At 28.2% G+C, this 23239-nt stretch overlaps 3 protein-coding genes across 4 annotated transcripts; all 3 read left to right on the top strand.

Annotated features, from left to right (window-relative positions):
• The first annotated feature begins 2578 nt into the window (after positions 1 to 2578).
• Positions 2579 to 8082, top strand: LOC123261710 (neprilysin-2-like). Of its 2 annotated transcripts, none has more exons than XM_044723485.1 (7): positions 2579 to 2810; positions 3202 to 3320; positions 3400 to 3663; positions 3744 to 3955; positions 5592 to 6555; positions 7398 to 7648; positions 7713 to 8082. In XM_044723485.1, coding segments are annotated over exons 1-7 (2142 nt in total). In that variant the 5' UTR covers positions 2579 to 2808; the 3' UTR covers positions 8043 to 8082. The 2 variants fall into 2 exon arrangements, with proteins under 2 accessions (XP_044579420.1, XP_044579419.1); XM_044723484.1 differs by having other exon boundaries at positions 3741 to 3955.
• Positions 8083 to 13633: 5551 nt separating this feature from the next.
• Positions 13634 to 16889, top strand: LOC123261713 (odorant receptor 4-like). Its single transcript, XM_044723489.1, has 5 exons — positions 13634 to 13992; positions 14286 to 14675; positions 15706 to 15910; positions 16477 to 16632; positions 16696 to 16889. Exons 1-5 carry the CDS (start codon positions 13634 to 13636, stop codon positions 16735 to 16737), a joined length of 1152 nt encoding a protein of 383 aa, XP_044579424.1. The 3' UTR covers positions 16738 to 16889.
• A 943-nt stretch (positions 16890 to 17832) lies between these two features.
• Positions 17833 to 23095, top strand: LOC123261712 (odorant receptor 4-like). The gene is made up of 5 exons (XM_044723488.1): positions 17833 to 18305; positions 18379 to 18768; positions 22120 to 22324; positions 22762 to 22917; positions 22978 to 23095. Exons 1-5 carry the CDS (start codon positions 17947 to 17949, stop codon positions 23017 to 23019), a joined length of 1152 nt encoding a protein of 383 aa, XP_044579423.1. The 5' UTR covers positions 17833 to 17946; the 3' UTR covers positions 23020 to 23095.
• The last annotated feature ends 144 nt before the right edge of the window (positions 23096 to 23239 follow it).

Raw genomic sequence — 23239 nt, 5'->3', positions numbered from 1 at the left:
AATTTTTAGTTTGACAAATTTGCGCTAAAAGATTCTTAAAAGAACTCAAAAATCTGCGTTGAATGTTGTAAACCGCGAGAAAATCGGTTAATTAATTCAAAAGTTATTGCGGTTTGAAAATTTCAAAAATAGTGTTCTATGAAACTTCCATCAGCCTTTTGAGCTCGAAGAGCTCAAAAGCACAGAACAGCTATTTATTTGAGCTCGGAGAGCTCAAAATAACACAAAAACTATATTTTTGAGCTCGAAGAGCTCAAAAAATAAGTGAATTGTTGAGCGCTTAGGTATGGAAGTAGCAGAAAGTTGTAGGGATGGCCTTTAGGGTCAACCGCTTTCCTAATTTTTTTATTATTCTTAATTTAATAGATTTTAGAAAATTAAGCCATGAATCCCGATCTGAAATTCTTGAAGAATTACTAAATTTTTATTATTACTTCTTCACCATAACAATTTTATCGTTATAAGGTCTCATACCATCAGAGAAAATTCAGGTGAAATTTAACAATTAAAATTCAGAGAAAGATTTTTTTTTTTACTCAGTGTAACTTTTTTCAGTAACTGAAAAAATAATTCGGACAGCCTAGACCAGGACTCTGGTAATATTTCCTTGTATTTAAGAAATATTTCTTAGTATTTAAGAAATACTAAGAAATATTTTTTAAATGCTAAGAAATGATTTCTTAAATACAAAGAAATCTTTTTAAATACTAAAAAATCCTTCTATCAGTGTACATAAAAGCATTTTATATTTTCTAAAAAATTATTTTGTGTTGCTATTAAAAAAAAAAACTGATAAAAATTTTGACTTCCAGATTACTGTCTGCAGTTTTTTATTTATGGTCACGATTACTCACAAAAGATTAACGTGTCAAAACTGGGTTTTTTTAATAGCTTCAGAATTACCTCAACTGTTTTCGAATTGCAGATGGCTGTATTATTCAGTGTTGCTTAATTATAGATGATAAAAATCAAAAAACTAAAATTAAATGGTCTTTTGTAAATCTATATATATCTACCCGTGTAAAAAAAATTCGTCTTAAAATTGTCGTTCGTTTAAGATCTTAAACGTGACACAAACCAAGACTATTTTAAGACTCTTTTAAGACGCCAAAAAAAAAAATCCGAGAGCAGATTTTTGAAAATTTGCTTTTCGAATTTTTTGTGAAAATTAATTTTTAGACGATTTTACGACTTTCTAACCGCAATATTTTTGAGTAAGATGTTTTTAAATTGAATTTAAAATTGTTAAAAAATTATTATCTGACAATTTTAAGACTTTTTTAAGACGTTCTGTTTTAATGTTCCAGCGCTCTGTTGCTGTTTGCTCATTTCAAAATAGTCTCTAAATCTTTTTTTAAGATTTTTTTAAGACTAATTTAAAAATTATTTTAAGACTTAAATCTTAAAATAGTCTTAAAATCGTCTTGAAAAAATCTTAAAATAGTCTTAAAAAAATTATTAAAAAATTTTTAGGCTATTTTGAGATGATATCACAGTGACAGCTCCAGAAAATTATTATGGAACGTCTTTAAATTGTCTTAAAATTATCTTAAATTAGTCTTAAAAAAATCTTAAAAAAAAATTTAGACTATTTTAAGATGGGCTAACAGCGACAGAGCCCTGGAACATTAAAACAGAACGTCTTAAAAAAGTCTTAAAATTGTCAGATAATAATTTTAAATTCAATTTAAAAACATCTTACTCAAAAATATTGCGGTTAGAAAGTCGTAAAATCGTCTAAAAATTAATTTTCACAACAAATTCGAAAACCAAATTTTCAAAAATCTGCTCTCGGAATTTTTTTTTTTTGGCGTCTTAAAATAGTCTTGGTTTGTGTCACGTTTAAGATCTTAAACGAACGACAATTTTAAGACAATTTTAAGACGATTTTTTTTTACACGGGTATATGTAAACCACGATTAACTAAATTAACTAAACCACGAATAGAAGCTCTATCATCTGTTCGGTGGTACTTTTGCGCCCTATTTTTCTTTTCTAAGATGAAAATGCCGTAAAATATTTGAATCTCAAATTAGAGATCAATTTGTTGAATTATTTATTTCATACGAATGTTAGTAAAAGAACTTATTAATTTTTTAAAGATTAAATGAGCGTTATGAGGCGTGCATTTTTGGATTTTTCAAACTTTTTAAAACTATTGTAAAAAAAAATTCAATAATTTATTAAATATAAATAACTTTTAGTAAAAAAATATAAATATATTAAAATAACTTAAACCTGATGGAATTTAAACGATTCTGTTTTTGCGATTTTAAAAACACTTAATTTGTCCATTAAAAATAAATATTTCAATCCATAAAAACTATTATCGGCTTTTAATGATCGATTTTATTTCTTATCATAAACAGTTTGCACCGTCAGAATGTTTTGATTCATTGGTCATTCACTCACTATTTTCTCGCTAGTTTTATCATAGCAAATTCACCAGTTACGATAAAAAATATAATATCTACTGCAAATAATTATTTTTAATAAATTAGTTGAATAACTACTAAAGTAAATTGTAATTTTAATTTTTGTTCATTTTATTTTGTCTGAAGACTTTGACAAGGCTTTAAAATATAATCATTGTTATTACAGTCAACTTGATTTTGTAGTTAATGTACATCGAACTTCATTATGAAGTAGGTCATATCCGGTGTTAATATCTATTAATTGGGCGTCAACAAAGTATTAGCGGCCATTATACGTTAAGCTGTTCCGTGGATTCATTCATTAATAGATTGTACTGGGACAATTTTTTATTTGTAAATATCTATCATCAATACCAACAGAACTTTTAAAAAAATGTAAGTACATAAATCTGTTAATTTGTATGTAATATCTGATTTTGGTTAGTAAAAATTTTTTCTGAATTTTTTATAACGATGTGCGTATCGTCTCTGAAATATATTATACAATATATTATGGTTATTTTTTTTAACTTGGCTAATTTTTGATATGCTCAAGTAAATATTAATTGAAAGAAACTTACTTATAATTTTTGATTTTATTTTTTTTTAGTTCATTTAAAAGTAAAGATATAAACCCGTAAAAAATTAAAGACTAACTGTTTTAACAATGATAAAAAAGTATGTAATAATAGCACATTTTTATGTTACACTTTTAATTATATCAATCGTAGTTTTAGGACTGACTTATAAAATTATTAACGAGCGATACTAATGAGCTTAATTACAGGATGATTTCATATTTGATAACAATTATAACTGTAAGTATGATAGCATTGCAGCTAACACCTATTGAAGCCAATAACGATTATACGTCCACTGAATGTCAAGCGGAAAATGATAAGCTAGGTAAAATGAATACACGAATTTTTCCTACAATTATTTATTAGAACTGAAATTAATTGATTTTTTATCATTGTAATTTCAGAACTAACAATACTGAAAAATCTGAACACAAGTGTTAATCCATGTGAAGATTTTTACCAATTTGCTTGTGGTAATTTTAATAACTCTTCTGCTAATATTCAGTACAGTAACCATAATGACTTTTACAAACCAATCAGAGACCGAGAAAATAAAATAAAAGAATTGTTACTAAATGATAATTATTTATATTTGTTAGAGCCGTTCAATAGTTTAAAAAAGTTTGTCAAGTCTTGTGAGCGATTGAACGTTAATATTGATGCTAACAGTAATTATGAATTGAATAAAAGGTTTGTCATTGGCTAAATTATCGACAATTCTCATCACATTATTTTTTTAATTTATTAGGTTCATTGGACGAAAACAAAACCATAAGTTTAAATTTTATGACAGACGTTATTGCTCAGTTAGGCGGATGGCCTATACTCGAAGGTGATGAATGGAATGATACGCATTTCAACTGGATTAAGTTTACTGAAGTTTCGCGGATTATCGGTACTGAGGGATATTTTTTCCTTAAACCTTCAGTTAAAATGCTTAATCACACCACTATGTTGTCAGTAAGTATCAATTAATTTTTTGCTTGAAATTTAAATAAGCTAAAATCAAAAAAGTTTGGGAAATCCAAAAGTGCACGCCTCATGACGCTCATTCATTTTTTAAGAAAAAAATTAATTGTGTAATTGATTAAAAAAAAAAAAATTATAATTAAGTAGTTTCTTACAGAGTATTTTATATTTTTTTTTTTAAAATATCGGCGCCCTTTTTTCTTGTCATATGCGCACGCAGTCTAAAAAAATCTAGCTTGATCAAGTGGCGCCATAGTTTCCACGTGACAAATAAGAAAAGTTCGTTTGGCTTTTTACGGTTGTATCGCGTAGTGATAGTGAATTTTAATAAAAATTCACTTTAAAAAAAAATACGTAAACTAGACCACTGATATGAAATACGGACCCAGTTAATCGAATTCTTAAACTAATAAAAAAGGTCCGGTCTTGAAATATCAATTTGTTCGGGAGTAATCGTTGGTACATCCTAAATGGGGTGACATCCGGACGTCCACGTAAAATTTTTTTCAAAACGTTTTTTTTTCCAAAATAGCAACATGAAATGATTTTAGAAAGTAAAAGATGGTTTAATTTAAGTGTTTTTCCGGTGTACATCTACTTATATCATTGTATAAGTGTAATATGATTGGGATAGAGGCATTTAAAGATCACAAAATTGCTTGACCTTGACTAGTCGAGTATAAAGCACAACCTCACGCGCTTCGCGCTATGAGGCGTGCAATTTGAAAATTTTAATACGGTGACTTTGATAATTTTACATTTTAAAATTTACGATGTCGCATTTAGTGTTCTGGAGTCGCAAAGAATCTCGGTGTGAGCTGTTAGGGGAGAGAGCCAATCATAGTCCGTTATGCGGTTGTGTGAGAGACGGTTTAGTTGTAGTAGTGTGTCCATGTGTCCCTTTCTACTATTTTTCTAGCCCCCTCTCTAAGAAAACGACTATAGCTCTCTCACTTAAAGAAAAAGACATATGACTCAAACTAAAAGTGGGAATTCAAGGCCGAACATTAAAGGGATAATTGAGAAAAAATTACTTAGAATTTTTCAGTCCTTATCACCGAGAGAAAAAATGTCTTTTGAAAAAAATTCGCAATATTGGAATCAAAAAATTAATTTGTTGAAAATTTTCAACAATTTTTTTTTTCAGATGAAGAAATCAAAAATTTTCTCACAGTAATTTCATTGTTGAAAAAAAGTTTTTTTGATTTGGAAAAAAAATAATTTTACATAAACAACTTGCAAATTTTTATCCAAAATTATTTATTCCTAAATCTAGAAAATTTTTTTTTTTAAAAGAACGTTACTGTGAGAAAAATTTTGATTGTACATTACAAAATTTACGATGTTACATCGTAAAAAATTCTGATATTTACCATTTTTAATAGCATTTTTACTGTGTGACATCGTAAATTTTAAATTGTAAAATTATCAAAGTCACGGTATTAAAAGTTTGTTTCTAGATTACGATTTTACTATTGAAATTTTTGCTACAGTTTTTTTTCCTTGTGTCTGATTTTTCTAAGCATAAGAAATTTTTTTGAAAGAAGACATACTTCTATTGAAGCTAGTAATTTTTAAGTTCCAAAAAAGTTTGAATGATTAAGCAATTGAAACTCTTTATTTACAGATAAGTCCTCCCGGGTTAGAGTTTCCATATAAGCATTTGGTTTCAGTCCGAAGATCACGAAAAGTGAAAGCTTATTACAATTACATCCTAAAGGTCGCTCAATTTTTGGAAACTGATTTAAAAATCTTAGACATTGATGTTGAACAAGCATTGGCGTTTGAATTAGATCTAATCTATGCGACCAGTAGAAATGTCACATTATCAAGTACTGAAATGACAATCAAAGAAATGGACCAAAAGTGGCCAAATATCGATTGGATTAAATTGTTTCGATCATTCATAGGCTCAGAATATTCAATCACTGAAAATTGGAAAGTGTTAGTCAAAAATTCTAACTACATAACCAGATTCGAACAATTGATTCAACTAACAAACAAAAGAATACAAGCTAACTACGCAGTATGGAAGACTATCGAAAGATTAATTTTATTCACTGAATCTCCAAAATTATTCAGTTTTCAGGAATCCTATTACAGAATAAGATCTCCTTCACAAAGAATACCAGGTTATAATTGCTTCGACTTCTTGATTAATTTATTACCCGAGTTGTCGCTGTCTTATTACGAACGTCATTATCCAATTGATGTTCGTTTTATAAGTAATATTGAGAATATTATTATTGATATAAAAAAAACTTTTGTCGATGTCTTGAATAATCTCGAATGGTTAGATCATACGACCAAAAATGAGCTGGTGTTAAATTTAGATTCTACCAAGTTTGTTTTGGGTTTGACCGAGACGATGCTCAAAAATGAAAAATTGCGTACATATTTTGATAATCTTGTAATTAACGAATTTAATTTTTTAAAAAATTTTCTGGCGATAAATATTTTCGACCACCAAAAACTTATGGATCAAGCTTTTACTTCAAGAGACATGATTGATCTAACAAGCGTTTTCAGAAGGATAAAACCATTTAAAAATATTTATAATGCGATCTATGATGACATCACTCATACAGTTTGTTGGTATTTTTAAACTTTTTTTTTCGAGGAGGTTTGATAATGATTATTATATTTTACAAATCCACCTACTTTTATTTTGGATGTAAAAAATCAAACAATTAACATTTTCGTTTCATTTTTTTTTAATTTGTTTATATTTAAGCCAATTTAAATTTGAAAAGTTTTGATATTTCAAATTTATTTTTTATCAAAATTTTGTTTATATCTTGAAGGTTTTTTTTTTTTTTTTAATTGTACCAAATAGTGCAATTAAAAAAATATTTTTACGATACGTTAATTCAAGAATTTTTAAAGGAATGCATTTTTTAGCCTAAAAATAATGAAAAAAATTGATTTACCTCTGATTGAATAATTAATTAAATTTTTAATTTATACTGAGAGAAAAATTTCCTTGCAAAAGTAATGAGCATTGTTGTGACGAAGAAATTAATTTGTTGAAAATTTTAAACAATTTTATATCTTAGCTGTAAAAATTAAAATTTTTCTTACAGTAACTTTTTTGTCGAAGAAAAGTTTTTTCATTTGAAAAAAAAAATTTAGTTAGACAACTTGCGATTTTTCATTTAAAATTTTTTCATCTATGTTCATCTTGTTAAAAGAGTAATTTAACTAATCTTGTATAATGTCATCGAACAAATTTAAATTTTAGTGTCAATTATAATCTATAAACTATAGTTGATATATTTATCTCTTGATGATAACAACTTTTCAAGGCAAAATTTATCTCTCAATATTAATAATTCAAAAAATTTTTTATAATATGAATATTAGAATCAAACCTCCTTAACTTTCATAATTTTAAATTCGATTATGAAAACTTATTTTTTTTTTTTATTCAAAGTTATAGATATCGAAGCAATGAGGAACTTGTTTTTTGACATCGATCGTCCAAATTTTACTAAGTATAGCATAATAGGATTTACTATTGGCCACGAGTTAGCTCATCCTATTGAAAATCTCCACGACGTTTTCGATACGGAAGGAAAAATTGTAAATGGGTGGAGTATGCGTTCTAATGATAACTATAATCACGTAAGACAGTGTCTAATAGACCAACATCACAATTATACTGGGAACTCTAAGGAGAATGTAGTAAGATTAATTATCCATATATTTTCGCTGTAAATCGCAATAATCATTCCTTACTCTTTTGCAGGTTTTATCACACCTTGAAGAAAATATTGCAGATAATATTGGCTCAGAAATAGCTTACTTAACTTATAAAAATTGGGTGCAAAAATACGGAGATGACTCAACATACCCCAGATTGAACTACACTCAAAATCAGTCATTTTGGTTGTCGTACGCAAACAAATGGTGCATACCAGAAAAAATAGATGGCTTTACATATTTAAAAAGTAGCCATGCTTCGTCAGATTTCCGTGTTTTAGAATCACTTTCAAACAGCGCTTACTTCGCGAAGGATTTTAATTGTAAGTTAGGATCTCGGATGAATCCTGAAAAGAAGTGTAATTTTTTAAAATAAAATATAGTGAAAATAAGCTTATTGAATTACAGTATAACAATTGATAATAAAAAAAAAAATTGAGTAAGGTGTAAATTTTTAGACTAAAAAGTATTGACCAGTAATGGTATGATTCTATTAATTTTTATCGAAGATAAAAATGATTGTAAATAGAAACATACTTTGAATTTTTTTAAGAATTTATCTTTACATGTTATAAATACTATTAAATTCTCTATTTATAAACTTTAAGCTTTTGTTACTAAGTTTTTTTTTTTTAATTTACCTAAATATTTATAAAAAAGAGCTGAATTTTAATATAAAATATTGTTATTAATTCATTAATTTTTTTTTTAAACTATAGTAAAGAATATTTATCTATGTCCATATTATAAATCTCTGATAACTTTTGAATGGCTTGACCAATTCCATCGCGGTTAACGCCATTCGAAAGAGCTTAACCAAACTTAGATTTTGAATACAATTTGAACCGATTCGAACCAGTAGATTTTGAGAAATCTCAAAAAAATTACCAAAAAAAATTTTTTGGAATTACTTTTAAATGGCCTCACCGATCAATTCCAAAATCTAGTCAGCTCTTAAGATAAAAAAACCACGTCGATCACTGCAAGCCCGGTCAAAATCGGTTGATTCGTTCGTGAGTTATCGTTGTTGAAAGAAAACCGAAAAAAGTGTTTTTTCGGAATTACTTTGAAATTTCTGGCTCGATCAATTTAAAAATGAAGATTTTTCATGGGGCTTCAAAAAGTTAATCGAACGCCGCCAACCGCGTAAAAATCGCTTCATTTATTCAAAAGTTATTGCAGTTTGAAAATTCAAAATATGGTGTTTTATTAAACTTCTATCAGATTTTTGAGCTCAGAGAGCTCAAAATGATACGAAAATTATATTTTGAGCTCGAAGAGCTCAAAAACGTAATAAATGCAATTTTGAGCGCTGAAGTAAGGAATTAGCGGGAAGTTGCAGGGATGGCCTTTAGGGTCGACCGTTTTCCTAATTTTATTATTTATTGTATTACGCTAATTTATTGCTTTGATGCATTGTAAAAGAACATGGACAGTTACAATAATTATGAGTGTGGTCTAAGTTGTGAATGAAGATAAAATGTAATTAAGAAAGTTGAATTACTTGAGATAATTAAAAATTTCCCCAAAATAATACAGAATAATGAATCTACATTTCAGTGATAACAGTTCAATAATTAATAGGTACTGACCACCCAAAGAAATTTTTTTTTTTTAATTACCGACATATTCCAGGCAATCGTGGGACGGATGGAACGGCCTCATCATTTTACAGTAAGCCAGATAATTTTTAATTTAAAAAAATCTAGTCTACCATATAAATTAATTTTTTTGATATCAAATGGAAATTCGTCAAATACATAAGAAGAAATCGACACAGATAGCGCAAGAAAGACTATTGAATAACTTTTATAGTTTTCAGGATTTGAACTTCAGAAAATAACAAAAAGAGTTTCTATCTTTGAAAAATAGCGAGTTCCAGCAGAAAAACTTATTGTTTTTAATTATTTTTAAGAAACGGTTAAAATTTCTATGAGCGTTTAGGTAAACATTATTCTACTCTCTTAAAATGAATCAGTGGAATTCCACCACTGATTCATTTTAAGAAAGTATATCTTAACAATAAATACTTTTTTCAATAAAAGAATTATTCATTTATACATTTTTTGAGAGAAGAAGAGTAATGATAATCGGTCTTGCACTGACAAGTTTTTGAATTTTTTTTTAGTTTTTGAGTTTTTGAGTTTTTACAAGGAGGCTCTAAGTCTGAAATTAAAAATTACAATTAAAAAGAGTCAACTAATCGAAACGGAGTGGAACGAAGTAGTTAGTGAGCTTACTATAAATTGAATCCAAGTACTTATGTTCGTCTTCAACACTAACATTCTCTGGGTACTTGCAAACTTTGTCTACACTGCGGTAAAAACTGTCGCATTTAGCGTCATTACTGCAAGCTGCGCCTAAAAGCCCAAGACATTTTCCAGCGACTTCGGTGTGGATTGGAGAACAAACGCATTTGTGGTCACTATCAGAGCATACGGAGTTTGCAATTGCTCTGCAACCATAAGTATGAACGCATGTGTTGTTCAAACCTATACAGGAGAAATATATGGTTATAATTACACGGATAAAAGAAAAATAGAAAAATTACATTATATAATGTAACGTAGTGCTCCGTGATGAAAACTAGAAAAATTACAGTTTCAGATTGTACTTATTAAAGATTTTTTAAGAATTATATTGTAAAATGTAAATATTACATTGAAAGCTCTAAAAATTAACATTCAAAGTTTAAATTTAGAAAAATGTTATTTCGAACTGTAATTTTTCTTGTTTTTAATACGGCGGGACGCTTATTACTATTTATAATGTAATTTTTCGAGTTTTCTTTTTTCTGTATATCAACTATCATTTATCATATTTAGAAGAAAAGAATAAGAATTACTAATGATTTAACGTTCTAAAGATGCACTTATTAAAAAATTAACTTAATTCAAGAGCAAAAATCTTGACCCATACGGAAAAAAGAAAACTCGAAAAATTATAGTATATAATGCAACATGGCGCTTCGTGATGAAAACTGGAAAAATTACAGTCTCAGATATATTAATTTTTAATGTAATTATTACAGATTTTATAAGAATTACATTGTAGAATGTAATATTTACATTGAAAGCTCTGAATATTAAATTAAAAAATTGAATTTAGAAAAATGTTATTTCAAACTGTAATTTTTCTAGTTTTGATTACGACGGAACCGATTTTACATTTTATACTGTAATTTTTCGAGTTTTCTTTTTCCGTGCAAAAATACCATTTTGAAGAAACTGTTTTTCTTGAGCCAAGAATTCATTCTCTTTACTTAAAAAAATCATTTTCTTAAAAATGGTATTTCTGGTTCAAGATTTTTGCTCTTGAATTCAGTTAACTTTTTTATCAGTGTAGAACTTACGTTCAGAAAATTTGTAGCAAGTTTTCTTGTCCTTCGATTGATAGAATGAGATAAAACATCTGCATTTTTTAGTTCTTTTTTAACATAGAGAATTCGTGACTCCACAATCAGAATTTTTCTTACAACGTTCAGCGATTATTACTTTGCATACACCATTTTTCTCTATGTAGTTTGGTTTACAAATGCATGTTCCATTTGAGCAGATAGTATTTGAAGATTTTTTAAAATCTATATAATTATTGCAAGTCAATGCTTGAATGCTCTCCAGTATTGCAATGAATGCAAAAAGTGTGATAATGATTTTCATTTTTCCGTAACTAATTAAAACCAATGTAAATCTGGAAACTATTTTGAAATAATTTTTGTTTTAACGTAACTTTATCAATATTCTAAAAGAACTGATAATCATAATATAATAATATTAGAGTGAACTAATTTAGCTTAAATTTAATATGCTAGTATTCGCGTATTTAATGGCTTAGTCATAACTGTATTTTATGGTTTAGTTATGTCTCATGACATTTTTTATCAATTTACACGTGTATGCTTTTGTATTTATCTTTTACATTTGATGCTTCTGGAACGAATCACAAAATTATTTAAGTAACCTTGGTTGAAAAAAATATTTCATGCTTAATTTATTTTCAATATTATAATTATTAAAAGAGTAAAACAAATATCAATCAAAATCTTAGAAACTTTAAATTAAATAAAAATATTTTCATTCGTAAATTTCGATCATTTGTTCAACATAAATGGTACATAGAAAAATATATATTTTCATATACTTTCGAGTTGAAAAAAAATATTTGTTAGACTAATATATTTTCTGAATTCGTTGCAAATATATTAAAACAGCTGGTCTCTACAATTTTAGCTTTATATTTCTCCCATAGACAAAGAAGAATTTTGAAAAAAACGCTCTGCTACGTAATAGATTTTTTAATTATCTATTTCGTAACAGAGCGTTTTCGAAATCCTCATTTGTTTAAAAGTAAAACATAAAACTGCAACAGCTTTATAATCATAAGTGCAACAAGGATAGTACCGTTTTTTGCAGTGAGTGCGACGCGAGAAAAAGAGAGGACTGGCTGTTAATGAGGTGCAACGAATATAATATTAAGCTCAATTTTAGATACTCTGTAGTTACTTATCAGACGGCTTAAAAGTATTTTCGAAGAATATTATTAAACAATATATCTAATTTTTCCAATGTTTATGACCTCGGAAAAAATTGGTGACTTCTGTGAGTCAGTTTTAGTTATAATGAAAAAAAAAAAAAAAAAAACTGTGATACAAGAAAAAATACGAGAACTGTAGTAAAATTTACTAGCTTTTATATTTAGCATTAGCAAATAAAAGTACAGTCAGCCTAGAAAATAATTTTTAATGACAAATAAAGCTAACAATTTTTTTTCAAGAACATGGAATAAAATTTTAACTTATCTACATGTCTGATGGATAATATTAATGGTCATTTGAACAGTTTAAGCTTATCGAATTTAACGTTAGTCATCTCTTCTGTTCTAAAAAGAATAAGCCGAATTTCACGACTTTTTTATGCGTCAAATACAAATCTCAGATTATTCAAATGTTTTACATGGTTATTTTCTTAATATTATAATAATTAAATCAGATCAAGTAATGGCATTTTTTTATGTTCGTCAAAAATTTTACTCACATATAAATTTCTCAATTTTTACCCACGAATTTCATTAGATATTTTGCGTCATTAGTTTTATTTATAAAAAATTTCTATATAATCTACAATCTCCATTCGAAATATAGAGTAAAATTGGATTAAATTCAGCTCAACGTTTATTTTTTTTCATATTTTATTAAAAAATCTAGAATTATTTTATGGCAAATTCATTTTGAAATTATATTTGTTTTCAAATTTGAAGTTCATTCAGAAAAAAATCAAAATTTTTTTGCTTGGATTTTTATATTTGTTGTTCATTATTCAGTTATAATTCATCACGTTAACGTCTATATTAGTTGAAATGCAAATGCTTTTATAGTTGTTATTTATGTATAACATTTTATTCTACTGTACACTGTACTCTCTTAAATCGAAATAGTGACTATAGTGACTATTCACTATTTTTTCAGTGCAGAGTAGATCACTAATTCAAATAGTGGTATACTTTTCACTACTAAATAGTGAATAGTCACTATTTCGATTTAAGATAGTAGCTAATTGGAATAATTAATCAAGTTACTGCTTTAACGCAAATTATCAACAGAGCACTTCAATCAGACTCGTTAAATTTTTTTAGTTAAAAAATTTTTCTAATGAAAGTACAAAAAGTGTTTTCACTTGAGAATTTTTCGTACTTACTTATTGTCTTGAGTGTGGTCACCAACTGACGTCCAACTACCGACAACCCTTTTAGCGCGCATTCAACTCTCCACTTATCAATAATTCATTCATTCCTTGATATTGATTATTATAATGACAGAAAATAACTAAATTACACTAAATTACATTAATGACAAAATTAACTGTGAATAATTTATTAAAAACTCCGCAAATATGACAAATAAATTTTTCGTCTGAGACAGAGTCACTTTAGACATTCTGACGCTATAAACAATTATCTAAAAACAATCAAATGACTATTTTAGAGAGAAACTTATACATTTTAACTCTGGTCGGGGTATGGAAACCCGAACAATGGAAAGGTATAAAAGCTGCTCTCTATTATTTTTACATTTCCGTTGTAACAATTGTCATCCATTCATTTCTTCTTTCTGGTGTTTTGGATTTTGAGTTAAGAAACATCGACGTGGTTGTAATAATTGACAATTTATCTCTTTTGACTTGTCTATTTACAATTCGATATAAAATAGTTACGATTCTTTACTACCGAAATATGATTGAGGAATTCGTAAACCGTTTTCAGCAAAAACCATTCAAGCCTGAAGACAGCGAGGAAGAAAAAATTTATGAAAAATTTGACAAACTTACAAAGTGAGTTAAACATTTTTTAAAATTTTTATTTATGATTTTGAATTTAATAATAATTTTTTTTGTTCGACGGGCAGAAAACGTCAACTTTTGGCCGCTGCGCTAAACAAAGTTGCCGCTTCCTGCCTTCGTCGAGCAAAAAAATAGTATACACTCCTCGAGAAGTACATAAGAAAGCCTCAGATCACATGTTTGTTGACCTCGACTTCGCCTCGGCCAACAATTACATGTGATCTGAGACATTTCTTACTTTACTTCCCTCAGTGGGTAATATACTATTTTAAATTTAAAAACAGAAAGATAACTATACTTTATTCAGCATTATTTACTGTCGCGGTATCGTGGTACTCGGTGGGTCATATGTTACGAATGAGCCCACCTAATGTGATGCCTTACCAGGGATGGTTCCCTTACAATTATACGATACCAAAATATTATTGGCCGACAGCAATATACCAACTTTACGCAATCTGCAGTGGTGCGTGTGTTAATTTAGCATATGACTCAATATTTTGCTCCATGATGTACTATTTGTGCGCGCAGACACACATTCTTAAATATCGATTTTCCAAACTAGTGGAAAACTTGCAGAAAATCAATCTTGAGAACGACGGTAGCGTTAATGCCAGAGAAGTAGAACGAAGAATGGTTGGAGAATGGGTTGATTACCACAACGATATACTTGAGTAATTTATTTATTTATTTATTTTATTATTGAAAAAAGATCCCTCTTTTTAATTCTAATAATTGTTGATTTAAATAAGATAGTTTTGTATTTCAAAATCATTCGTTCATAGAAAAACCTTGTTTTTATTAAGAATATTTTTGGCTTTCAAAAATTTGTTTTTGAATTAAAAAAGCTTTTTCTTTCAATTCAAAAAATTTTTTAAATTAAAAGCACTTCAAAAAAACTTGAATTCAAGAAGAAATTTTTTTCATTGAAAAACACTTTACTTGTAAATTAAGCTAAAAAACCTTTTTATTCAAAAGTATAGAACTTAATAATTTAAGAAAATTTTTCTGTATAAAATGAAATAAAGTTGCTGATTTTTGAAGGTGATCGTAATAAACATGAAGTTTGTTAAATCCAAATTGTCATGCCTTAAGCGCTCGTATCATACATAAATTGATCAAAGTTAAGTTTAAACACGTAAAAAATTTTTACTAATAACCTTGATTAATATTATTCATAGTTTTTTAATAATTTTAACTCAAACGTCGATAGAAGAAAAATTTATCTACTATACACTACAAGGATAAATTAAAAAAATAATAATAATAAATTAATTACAAACAATTACTTTTATTTATAGTTTGATTTCAAAGTTGGTTACAATTTTTTTAACTATATTTGCTAGGGTAAAGTCACCAGTACTCAGCCCCCAACTATTTCCAGCCTTCAATAGTATATGCCATAAATAACTATAGTTTCCTTATGGCGGGGGCTGGAAATAGGTAGGGGGGCTGTCTATTGGTGACTTTACCCTAATAAAGTATTACATATGATTGCTCAAAGGCCAGAAATTTTCTCCAATAGCTAGTCAAAAAAAATTAATTATAATTGAACAAAACAACGTTAAATGCAATTTTCATTCCATAATTTCTAATGACTAGATGAGAAGATTAAAAAATAACTTTAGTTTTTTCATGCAAAACAGCAATTAATACTTGAAAGAAATTTTTGATACACACACAATTATTTATTCAATTTTTCAGTCTTGTCAAGCTTGTTAAATCTTTATTCTCAACTGCGATATTCGTACAGTATGCAGCAAGCTCACTGATGATATGCAGTATTGCGTACACACTGTCACATACCGAAACTCGGTCGATGGATTTTGGTGGTAATTTTTTTTACCTTACAGCTATGACCATTCAAATATTTGTACAGTGTATTTCTTCTGATCAAGTTACAGTCGAGGTATTCATTTTACAAAAACAAATTTAGTGTACTTTAAAAACCATTCCCATATTTTTTTTTCTACTTGCACACATTGAGAGAAATCGTACCATTTTTATTTTGACGTCTGTAAAGCTAGCATTGACTCATCCAGCATTGACCATCAGTATCTCGGTCATTATTCAAGGAACAAAAATTATTTTTGCTGTTGATTTTGTTGCTATTGTTAGAATTTTATAGCTTGATTAGATTTCAAGCAATCATTAATAATGTCGGTCAATGCTGGATTATATCGATGCTAACTTTATAGATGTTCTTTGTTGCACTTGTGAAGTCAACGGCGACTTAAAAAAATCAAATTTCTCGTTGTACAGTGGAAATTTTTGAAAAAGCGCTCTACTACACGGAAAGAACAATATTACACTGGATAACATTCCAGATTATACTCAGTGACATCAGTAGTCAAAAAAGATTTCAGATAGTAGCTAGTATAATCTAGATTATCCGGTGTAATCTTATTTTTTCTAATAAATTGGAAATTTTTATTTGTTTAGAAGAAAGTTATAAACATAAGAATTTATTTTCAGTTTGCTGATATTACTAATGCGCTTTACAATACCGCATGGTATAATTTGAGCAATAGTGTAAGAAAATCAATGGCGATTATACTCGCAGAACCTTTGAAGCCTATTCTTATAAACAGCGGATATTTTGTAATACTCTCTTTGGAATCGTTTACAAAAGTAAGTTTTTTATTTAAATTCATATATATGTTATTAATCTTCTCACCAATTTTTTATTAACAGGTCATCAAGCTGTCTTATACTATTTACAACGTACTCGAATAATTTCACTGTAATTTTAATAATATAATTTGCAAAGTTGTTGATGTTTCACTTCATTACAGTAATAAATACGTTAAATTTAATCACGCATATTTTAATTTTTCTAAATGAACGGAAGATTGGTCGCTGTCTTTGGGAAAAATAGTATATTCCACTATGAGAGCATCGCCTCGAAGCGGGAATTCAAATATTCGGTCTTTGTAGTGCAATATAATATTGGCACATGCGAAAAATTTCCAGTACATGCAAAAGCAATCGCTGCATTGTCATAATATTAAAAAAATGATTAATACTTTTTGTAATTTTTTAGAAAAATAAACAAAAAATACGAGAAAAGATTGCTTTTTTATTTAAAATATTAAAGAAGGAATGGACTCTGTTATGCAATAGTGTGTTAAGTACATAGGATTTCCATATCACTTAACACATTAATGCATAACAGTGTCCAAATAATTCATTCACTTTTTTTGACATTCGAGATAAAAAGGATGAAAAATATAGTTTTTCTTGCATTGGCAATGATATCTTTCACACACTGAATTTTTTATCCTACAGTTTGAATCTTTCAAACAACACGTATTCATGTAATGAAGACAATTTCCATTAACATTAAAGTAATTCGGTGCGTAAATGCAACTCCAAATCGGAAAAATTGTTCACATCACTGATGCTTTAACGCAGCACGAAATCATTGGCTATATAAATTTCTTTTTTTATATCAAATTATCAACTTAGGCATTTCGATCAGATTTTTTAGTAAAAATTTTTTTCAATTTTTAAAAATATTAAAAGCTAGATTTTAGCATAATTTTTGATGCATTTATAGTTTTTAATTTTTTACATTTTGAAATAAAGATTCAATTTTTACGAGTAAAAAAAAATTTTTTTCAATGTTAGTACAAGAACTGTTTTCACTAAAGAATTTTCATACTTAGTCTTATTGTCTTGAGTGTGGTAACCAACTGACGTCCGACTACCGACAACCCCTTCAGCGCGCATTCAACTCTCCACTTATTAATAATTCATTCATTCCTTGATATTGATTATTATAATGACAGAAAATAACTAAATTACACTAAATTATATTAATGACAAAATTAACTGTGAATAATTTATTAAAAACTCCGCGAATATGACAAATATATTTTTCGTCCGAAACAAAGTCGCCGCAGACATTCTGACGCTAGGAACGATTATCCAAGAACCAACCAAATGACTATTTTAGAGAGAAACTTATACATTTTAACTCTGGTCGGGGTATGGAAACCCGAACAATGGAAAGGTGTAAAAGCTACTCTCTACTATTTTTACGTTTCTGTTGTAACAATTGTCAACCATTCATTTCTTCTTTCTGGTGTTTTGGATTTTGAGTTAAGAAACATTGACGTGGTTGTAATAATTGACAATTTATCTCTTTTGAGTTGTCTATTTACAGTTCGATATAAAATAGTTACGATTCTTTACTACCGAAATATGATTGAGGAATTCGTAAACCGTTTTCAGCAAAAACCATTCAAGCCTGCAGACAGCGAGGAAGAAAAAATTTATGAAAAATTCGACAAAATTACAAAGTAAGTTAGGCATTTTTTTAAATTTTTATTTATGATTTTGAATTTAATAATAATTTTTTAAATTTATAAACAGAAAGATAACTATACTTTATCCAGCATTATTTACTGTCGCGGTATCGTGGTACTCGGTGGGTCATATATTTCGAATGAGCCCACCTAATGTGATGCCTTACCAAGGTTGGTTCCCTTACAATTATACGATACCAAAATATTATTGGCCGACAGCAATATACCAACTCTACGCAATCTGCAGCGCTGCGTGTGTTAATTTAGCATATGACTCAATATTTTGCTCCATGATGTACTATTTGTGCGCGCAGACACACATTCTTAAATATCGATTTTCCAAACTAGTGGAAAACTTGCAGAAAATCAATCTTGAGAACGACGGTAGCGTTAATGCCAGAGAAGTAGAACGTAGAATGATTGGAGAATGGGTTGATTACCATAACGATATACTTGAGTAATTTATTATTTTATTATTAAAGAAAAATCTTTATTTTTAATTCTATATGAAAATTTGCTTCAAAAACTACCGTTAAATTCATTGTAATCGTGGGACATAATGCAGCCCTTTTATTTATTACCATTTTTGAAACAAAAATTACGAAAAAATTCATTTATTTTACGGTAGACTTCATAAAATAGACCGAAAACCTAATAAAATTTGTTGACAAAAAGTTAATAATTATCTCACTTACCGACAGTTAATTAGTTCTTTCCATCTGTCGCACAATTATCGTGAATTAAACGATAATATTTTAAGAAAATTTTTTTCAGTGTAATTATTGTTGATTTAAATAAAATGGTTTTGTATTTCAAGATCTTTCGCTCATAGAAAAACCCTAAATTTTCATTAAGAATATTTTTGATCTTCAAAAATTTGTTTTTGAACTAAAAAAACTTTTTTTCTTGGTTCATAAAGTTTTTAAAATTAATAGTACTTCCAAAAAACTTGAAATCAAGAAAAAATTTTTTTCATTGAAAAACACTTTGCAATGAAAATTTTTATGTACCTATAAAATGAAATAAAGTTGTTGATTTTTGAAGGCGATCGTAATAAATAGAAAGTTTGATAAATTCAAATTGGCATGTCTTAAGCGCTCGGGTCATACATAAATTGATCAAAGTTAAGTTTAAATATGGGGCATTCCATGCCAAATCACCGAGGTTTCAGCCCGACCCCCTTCGATTTCGCTGAAAATTTTTCATCATTTTCTACCCTACCAAAGACATTTTTCTGAATTTTTTCAGGTTTTTTTACCCAACCCAAAAAAAGTTACGAGTTTTTGAAAAAAAACCGCTCTTTTTTTTTTAAATTGCAATAACTTTTTCACAAATTGACCTTTCGGCACTTTTTTTTTTTTTAATTGTAGTTTTCAGAAAAAATTACAAAAAATTTTTCGGAAGTCACGATATATAAAATATTTCAATTTTTTCAATAAAACCGTCATTTTTTCTGTAACTTTCGATTCTCAATTTTTTTGTCTCAAAAAAAACTTCAACTAAGACAGTATTTAACCCCGCTATTTTCATTCTGTGCCGACTTTCCATTCTATTTTTTTTTTCGATTGAAAATAAAAAAATATCTAAATGTGGCTTATTTTTTTTGACTTTGCGCTGAAGTTTTTTTTGATTGTTTTTAAAAGCTCAGAAGTTAAATCAAATTGGATAAAAACAACCGTAAAGTGTATTAGGGGCAAGGATTAAATTTTTTATTAAAGTATTGTTTTTACATCGTTAAAAATCTAAATATTTTAATTATTTTCCTCGGTTGAGCGATTGCTTTCTTAAATTCTTAACCGTACAATGTTGTGCCGATTCATCCGACGAAGAAAAAGACTTAACTTTTACCACAGAATTTAATAATGGTGTAATTTGATAAATTTTTTGTGTCGCAGGTATTGGTTTAGCACTATTGAAACGTTCCTCTAATTTCTCTTTCAGTAATTTATACTCTTCAGTGTTCAAAAACCTAACATTAATATTTGGTAAGTTTTTTAAAGCCCACTCAAATAATTGTAATGGTGTTAAGATTTGTAGATGAGGTGGCAGTTTTAGAGTAGCACGTGCGGCCATTCGTTTCAAAGTACCACCTATTCCATCACATGGTCCTTTACCGTGTGCCGTAGTGAAAAAATTCCACTCTACTGTTATTCCGAATTCTTCATTATAATGAGATAAATTAACAAAATGTTTATAGTTTTTATATTGTTGTGGCGCGCCATCCGAGAAGAAGAAAATTTTACGAACTCGAGATGACAAAGATTTGATGAAATCGATAATAATACCAGAGTAGAGATGAACAGCAATTGCATCATGATTTAAGCAATCAGAAATAATTGCCATACTCCGATGAGTAAGTTTATTATTTTTTTTATAATAAATCACTACAGTATAAACCGTCGCTTGGTCGTTATTTCAGTGAAATTCTGGCGCAGCATCTTGAACAACGAACGAATAGTTTTCTGCAAAGTCAACTATGACTATGAATTCGTCTTCTTTGAAGCATTCTTTCAGTTGTCTCAAGTATGCTGCTTGCTCTTTGGCAATAAAATTGTGTGGTTGAAGAGCCTTCAATTTTTCACCAAAATCATCAACAAAATCATCCACGTTCTTGATTGTCATTTCGAGGGTTACTCGTGGAGTAGAGACCCATTGCTTATGATTAACTTCATCAATTTCATTATTTTCCATCAGAGTTAAGAGATGTTGTTTCACATTTTCGACGCCTGGATAAGAAGAACAATTGTTAAAAAAACATTCAGCTGATGGTTCTTGACATACGATAGCACTCAAACAATTTATAGTTGTATTCGTCCAATTTGATTCAATTTCTAAGCTTTTAAAAACAATCCAAAAAAACTTAAACGCAAAGTCAAAAAAAATAAGCCACATTTAGATATTTTTTTATTTTCAATCGAAAAAAAAAAAAAATAGAATGGAAAGTCGGCACAGAATGGAAATAGCGGGGTTAAATACTCTCTTAGTTGAAATTTTTTTTGAGACAAAAAAATTGAGAATCGAAAGTTACAGACTTCGAAAAAATGACGGTTTTATTGAAAAAACTGAAATATTTCATATATCGTGACTTCCGAAAAATTTTTTGTATTTTTTTCTGAAAACTACATTTAAAAACAAAAATTTAAAAAAAAATGCCGAAAGGTCAATTTGTGTCAAAGTTATAGCAATTTGAAAAAAAAGAGCGTTTTTTTTTTAAAATTCGTAACTTTTTTTGGGTTGGGTAAAAAAATGTGAAAAAATTCAGAAAAATGTCTTTGGTAGGGTAGAAAATGATGAAAAATTTTCAGCAAAATCGAAGGTCGTCGGGCCGAAACCTCGGTGATTTGCCATGGAATACCCCATATATAACAATTTTTTACTAATAACCTTAATTAATATTATTTATAGTTTTTTAATCATTTTATATCAAACGTCGATAGAAAAAAAAATTATCTACAATACACTACAAGAATAAATTTAAAAAAATAATAATAATAACAAATTAATTACAAACAATTACTTTTATTTATACTTTGATTTCAAAGTTGATTAAAATTTTTTTAACTGTACTTAAAAAAATAAACTATTACATATGATTGCTCAAAGGCCAGAAATTTTCTCCAATTTGAAGTCAAAAAAAATTAATTATGATTGAACAAAACAAAGCTAAGATGCAATTTTTATTCCATAATTTCTAATAAGCTAGATGACAAGATTAAAAAATAATTTTAGTTTTCTCATGTAGAAATAGCAATTAATACTTGAAAGAAATTTTTGATACACACTCACAATTATTTATTCAATTTTTCAGTCTTGTCAAGTTTGTTAAATCTTTATTCTCAACTGCGATATTCGTACAGTATTCAGCAAGCTCACTGTTGATATGCAGTATTGCGTATACATTATCACATACCGAAACTCGGTCGATGAATTTTGCTGGTGATTTTTTTTACCTCACAGCTATGACCATTCAAATATTTGTACAGTGTATTTCTTCTGATCAAGTTACAGTCGAGGTATTCATTTTACAAAAAAAAATTTAATTTACTTTAAAAACCATTCCTATATTTTTTTCTACTTGCACACATTGAGAGAAACCGTATCATTTTTATTTTGACGTCTGTAAAACTAGCATTGACTCATTCAGCATTGACGATCAGTATTTCGGTCATTATTCAAGCAACAAAAATTATTTTTGTTGTTGATTTTATTGCTATAATTAGAATTTTGTAGCTTGATTAGATTCCAAGCAATTATTAATAATGTCGGTCAATGCTGGATTATATCAATGCTAACTTTATAGACATTCTTTGTTGCACTTGCGAAGTGGAAATTTTTAAAAAAAGCGCTCTACTAGGAGAAAATTTATAAATAATTCTTCAAATATCAGAGCCTTTTTTGGAAATTTTTATTTGTTTCGAAGAAATTTATAAAAATAAGAACTTATTTTCAGTTTGCTGACATTACTAATGCGCTTTACAATACCACATGGTATAATTTAAGCAATAGTGTAAGAAAATCAATGACGATTATACTCGCAGAACCTTTGAAGCCTATTCTTATAAACAGCGGATATTTTGTAATACTCTCTTTGGAATCGTTTACAAAAGTAAGGTTTTTACTTAAATTCATAATGTTATTAATCTTCCCACCAATTTTTTATTAACAGGTCATCAAGCTATCTTACACTATTTACAACGTACTTGAATAATTTCACTGTAATCCTAATAATATAGTTTGCAAAGTTGTTGATGTTTCACTTAATTACGGTAATAAAGACGTTAAATTTAATCACGCATATTTTAATTTTTTTAAATGAACGGTCTTTGTAGTGTACTATACTATTGGCGCATGCGAAAAGTTTCCAATACATGCGAAAGCAATCACTGCATTGTCATAATATTAAGAAAATGATTAATACTTTTTGTAAT

This window comes from Cotesia glomerata, linkage group LG3 (genome assembly GCF_020080835.1).
Source record: "Cotesia glomerata isolate CgM1 linkage group LG3, MPM_Cglom_v2.3, whole genome shotgun sequence".
Lineage (NCBI taxonomy): Eukaryota > Metazoa > Arthropoda > Insecta > Hymenoptera > Braconidae > Cotesia > Cotesia glomerata.
Note: the sequence above shows the minus strand (reverse complement) of the source record. Positions and strands in the feature narration are given on the sequence as shown.

Excerpts from the sequence above, each read along its gene's own strand:
- LOC123261710 (XM_044723484.1), top strand. Across the intron at positions 3,956-5,591 it reads ATCACACCACTATGTTGTCA|ATAAGTCCTCCCGGGTTAGA; the intron begins GTAAGTATCAAT and ends CTTTATTTACAG. Across the intron at positions 7,649-7,712 it reads GGAACTCTAAGGAGAATGTA|GTTTTATCACACCTTGAAGA; the intron begins GTAAGATTAATT and ends ACTCTTTTGCAG.
- LOC123261713 (XM_044723489.1), top strand. The coding sequence starts at position 13,634 with ATGACTATTTTAGAGAGAAACTTATACATTTTAACTCTGGTCGGGGTA. Across the intron at positions 15,911-16,476 it reads CTGATCAAGTTACAGTCGAG|TTTGCTGATATTACTAATGC; the intron begins GTATTCATTTTA and ends ATTTATTTTCAG. Across the intron at positions 16,633-16,695 it reads CTTTGGAATCGTTTACAAAA|GTCATCAAGCTGTCTTATAC; the intron begins GTAAGTTTTTTA and ends TTTTATTAACAG.
- LOC123261712 (XM_044723488.1), top strand. The coding sequence starts at position 17,947 with ATGACTATTTTAGAGAGAAACTTATACATTTTAACTCTGGTCGGGGTA. Across the intron at positions 18,306-18,378 it reads AAATTCGACAAAATTACAAA|AAAGATAACTATACTTTATC; the intron begins GTAAGTTAGGCA and ends ATTTATAAACAG. Across the intron at positions 18,769-22,119 it reads TACCATAACGATATACTTGA|TCTTGTCAAGTTTGTTAAAT; the intron begins GTAATTTATTAT and ends TCAATTTTTCAG.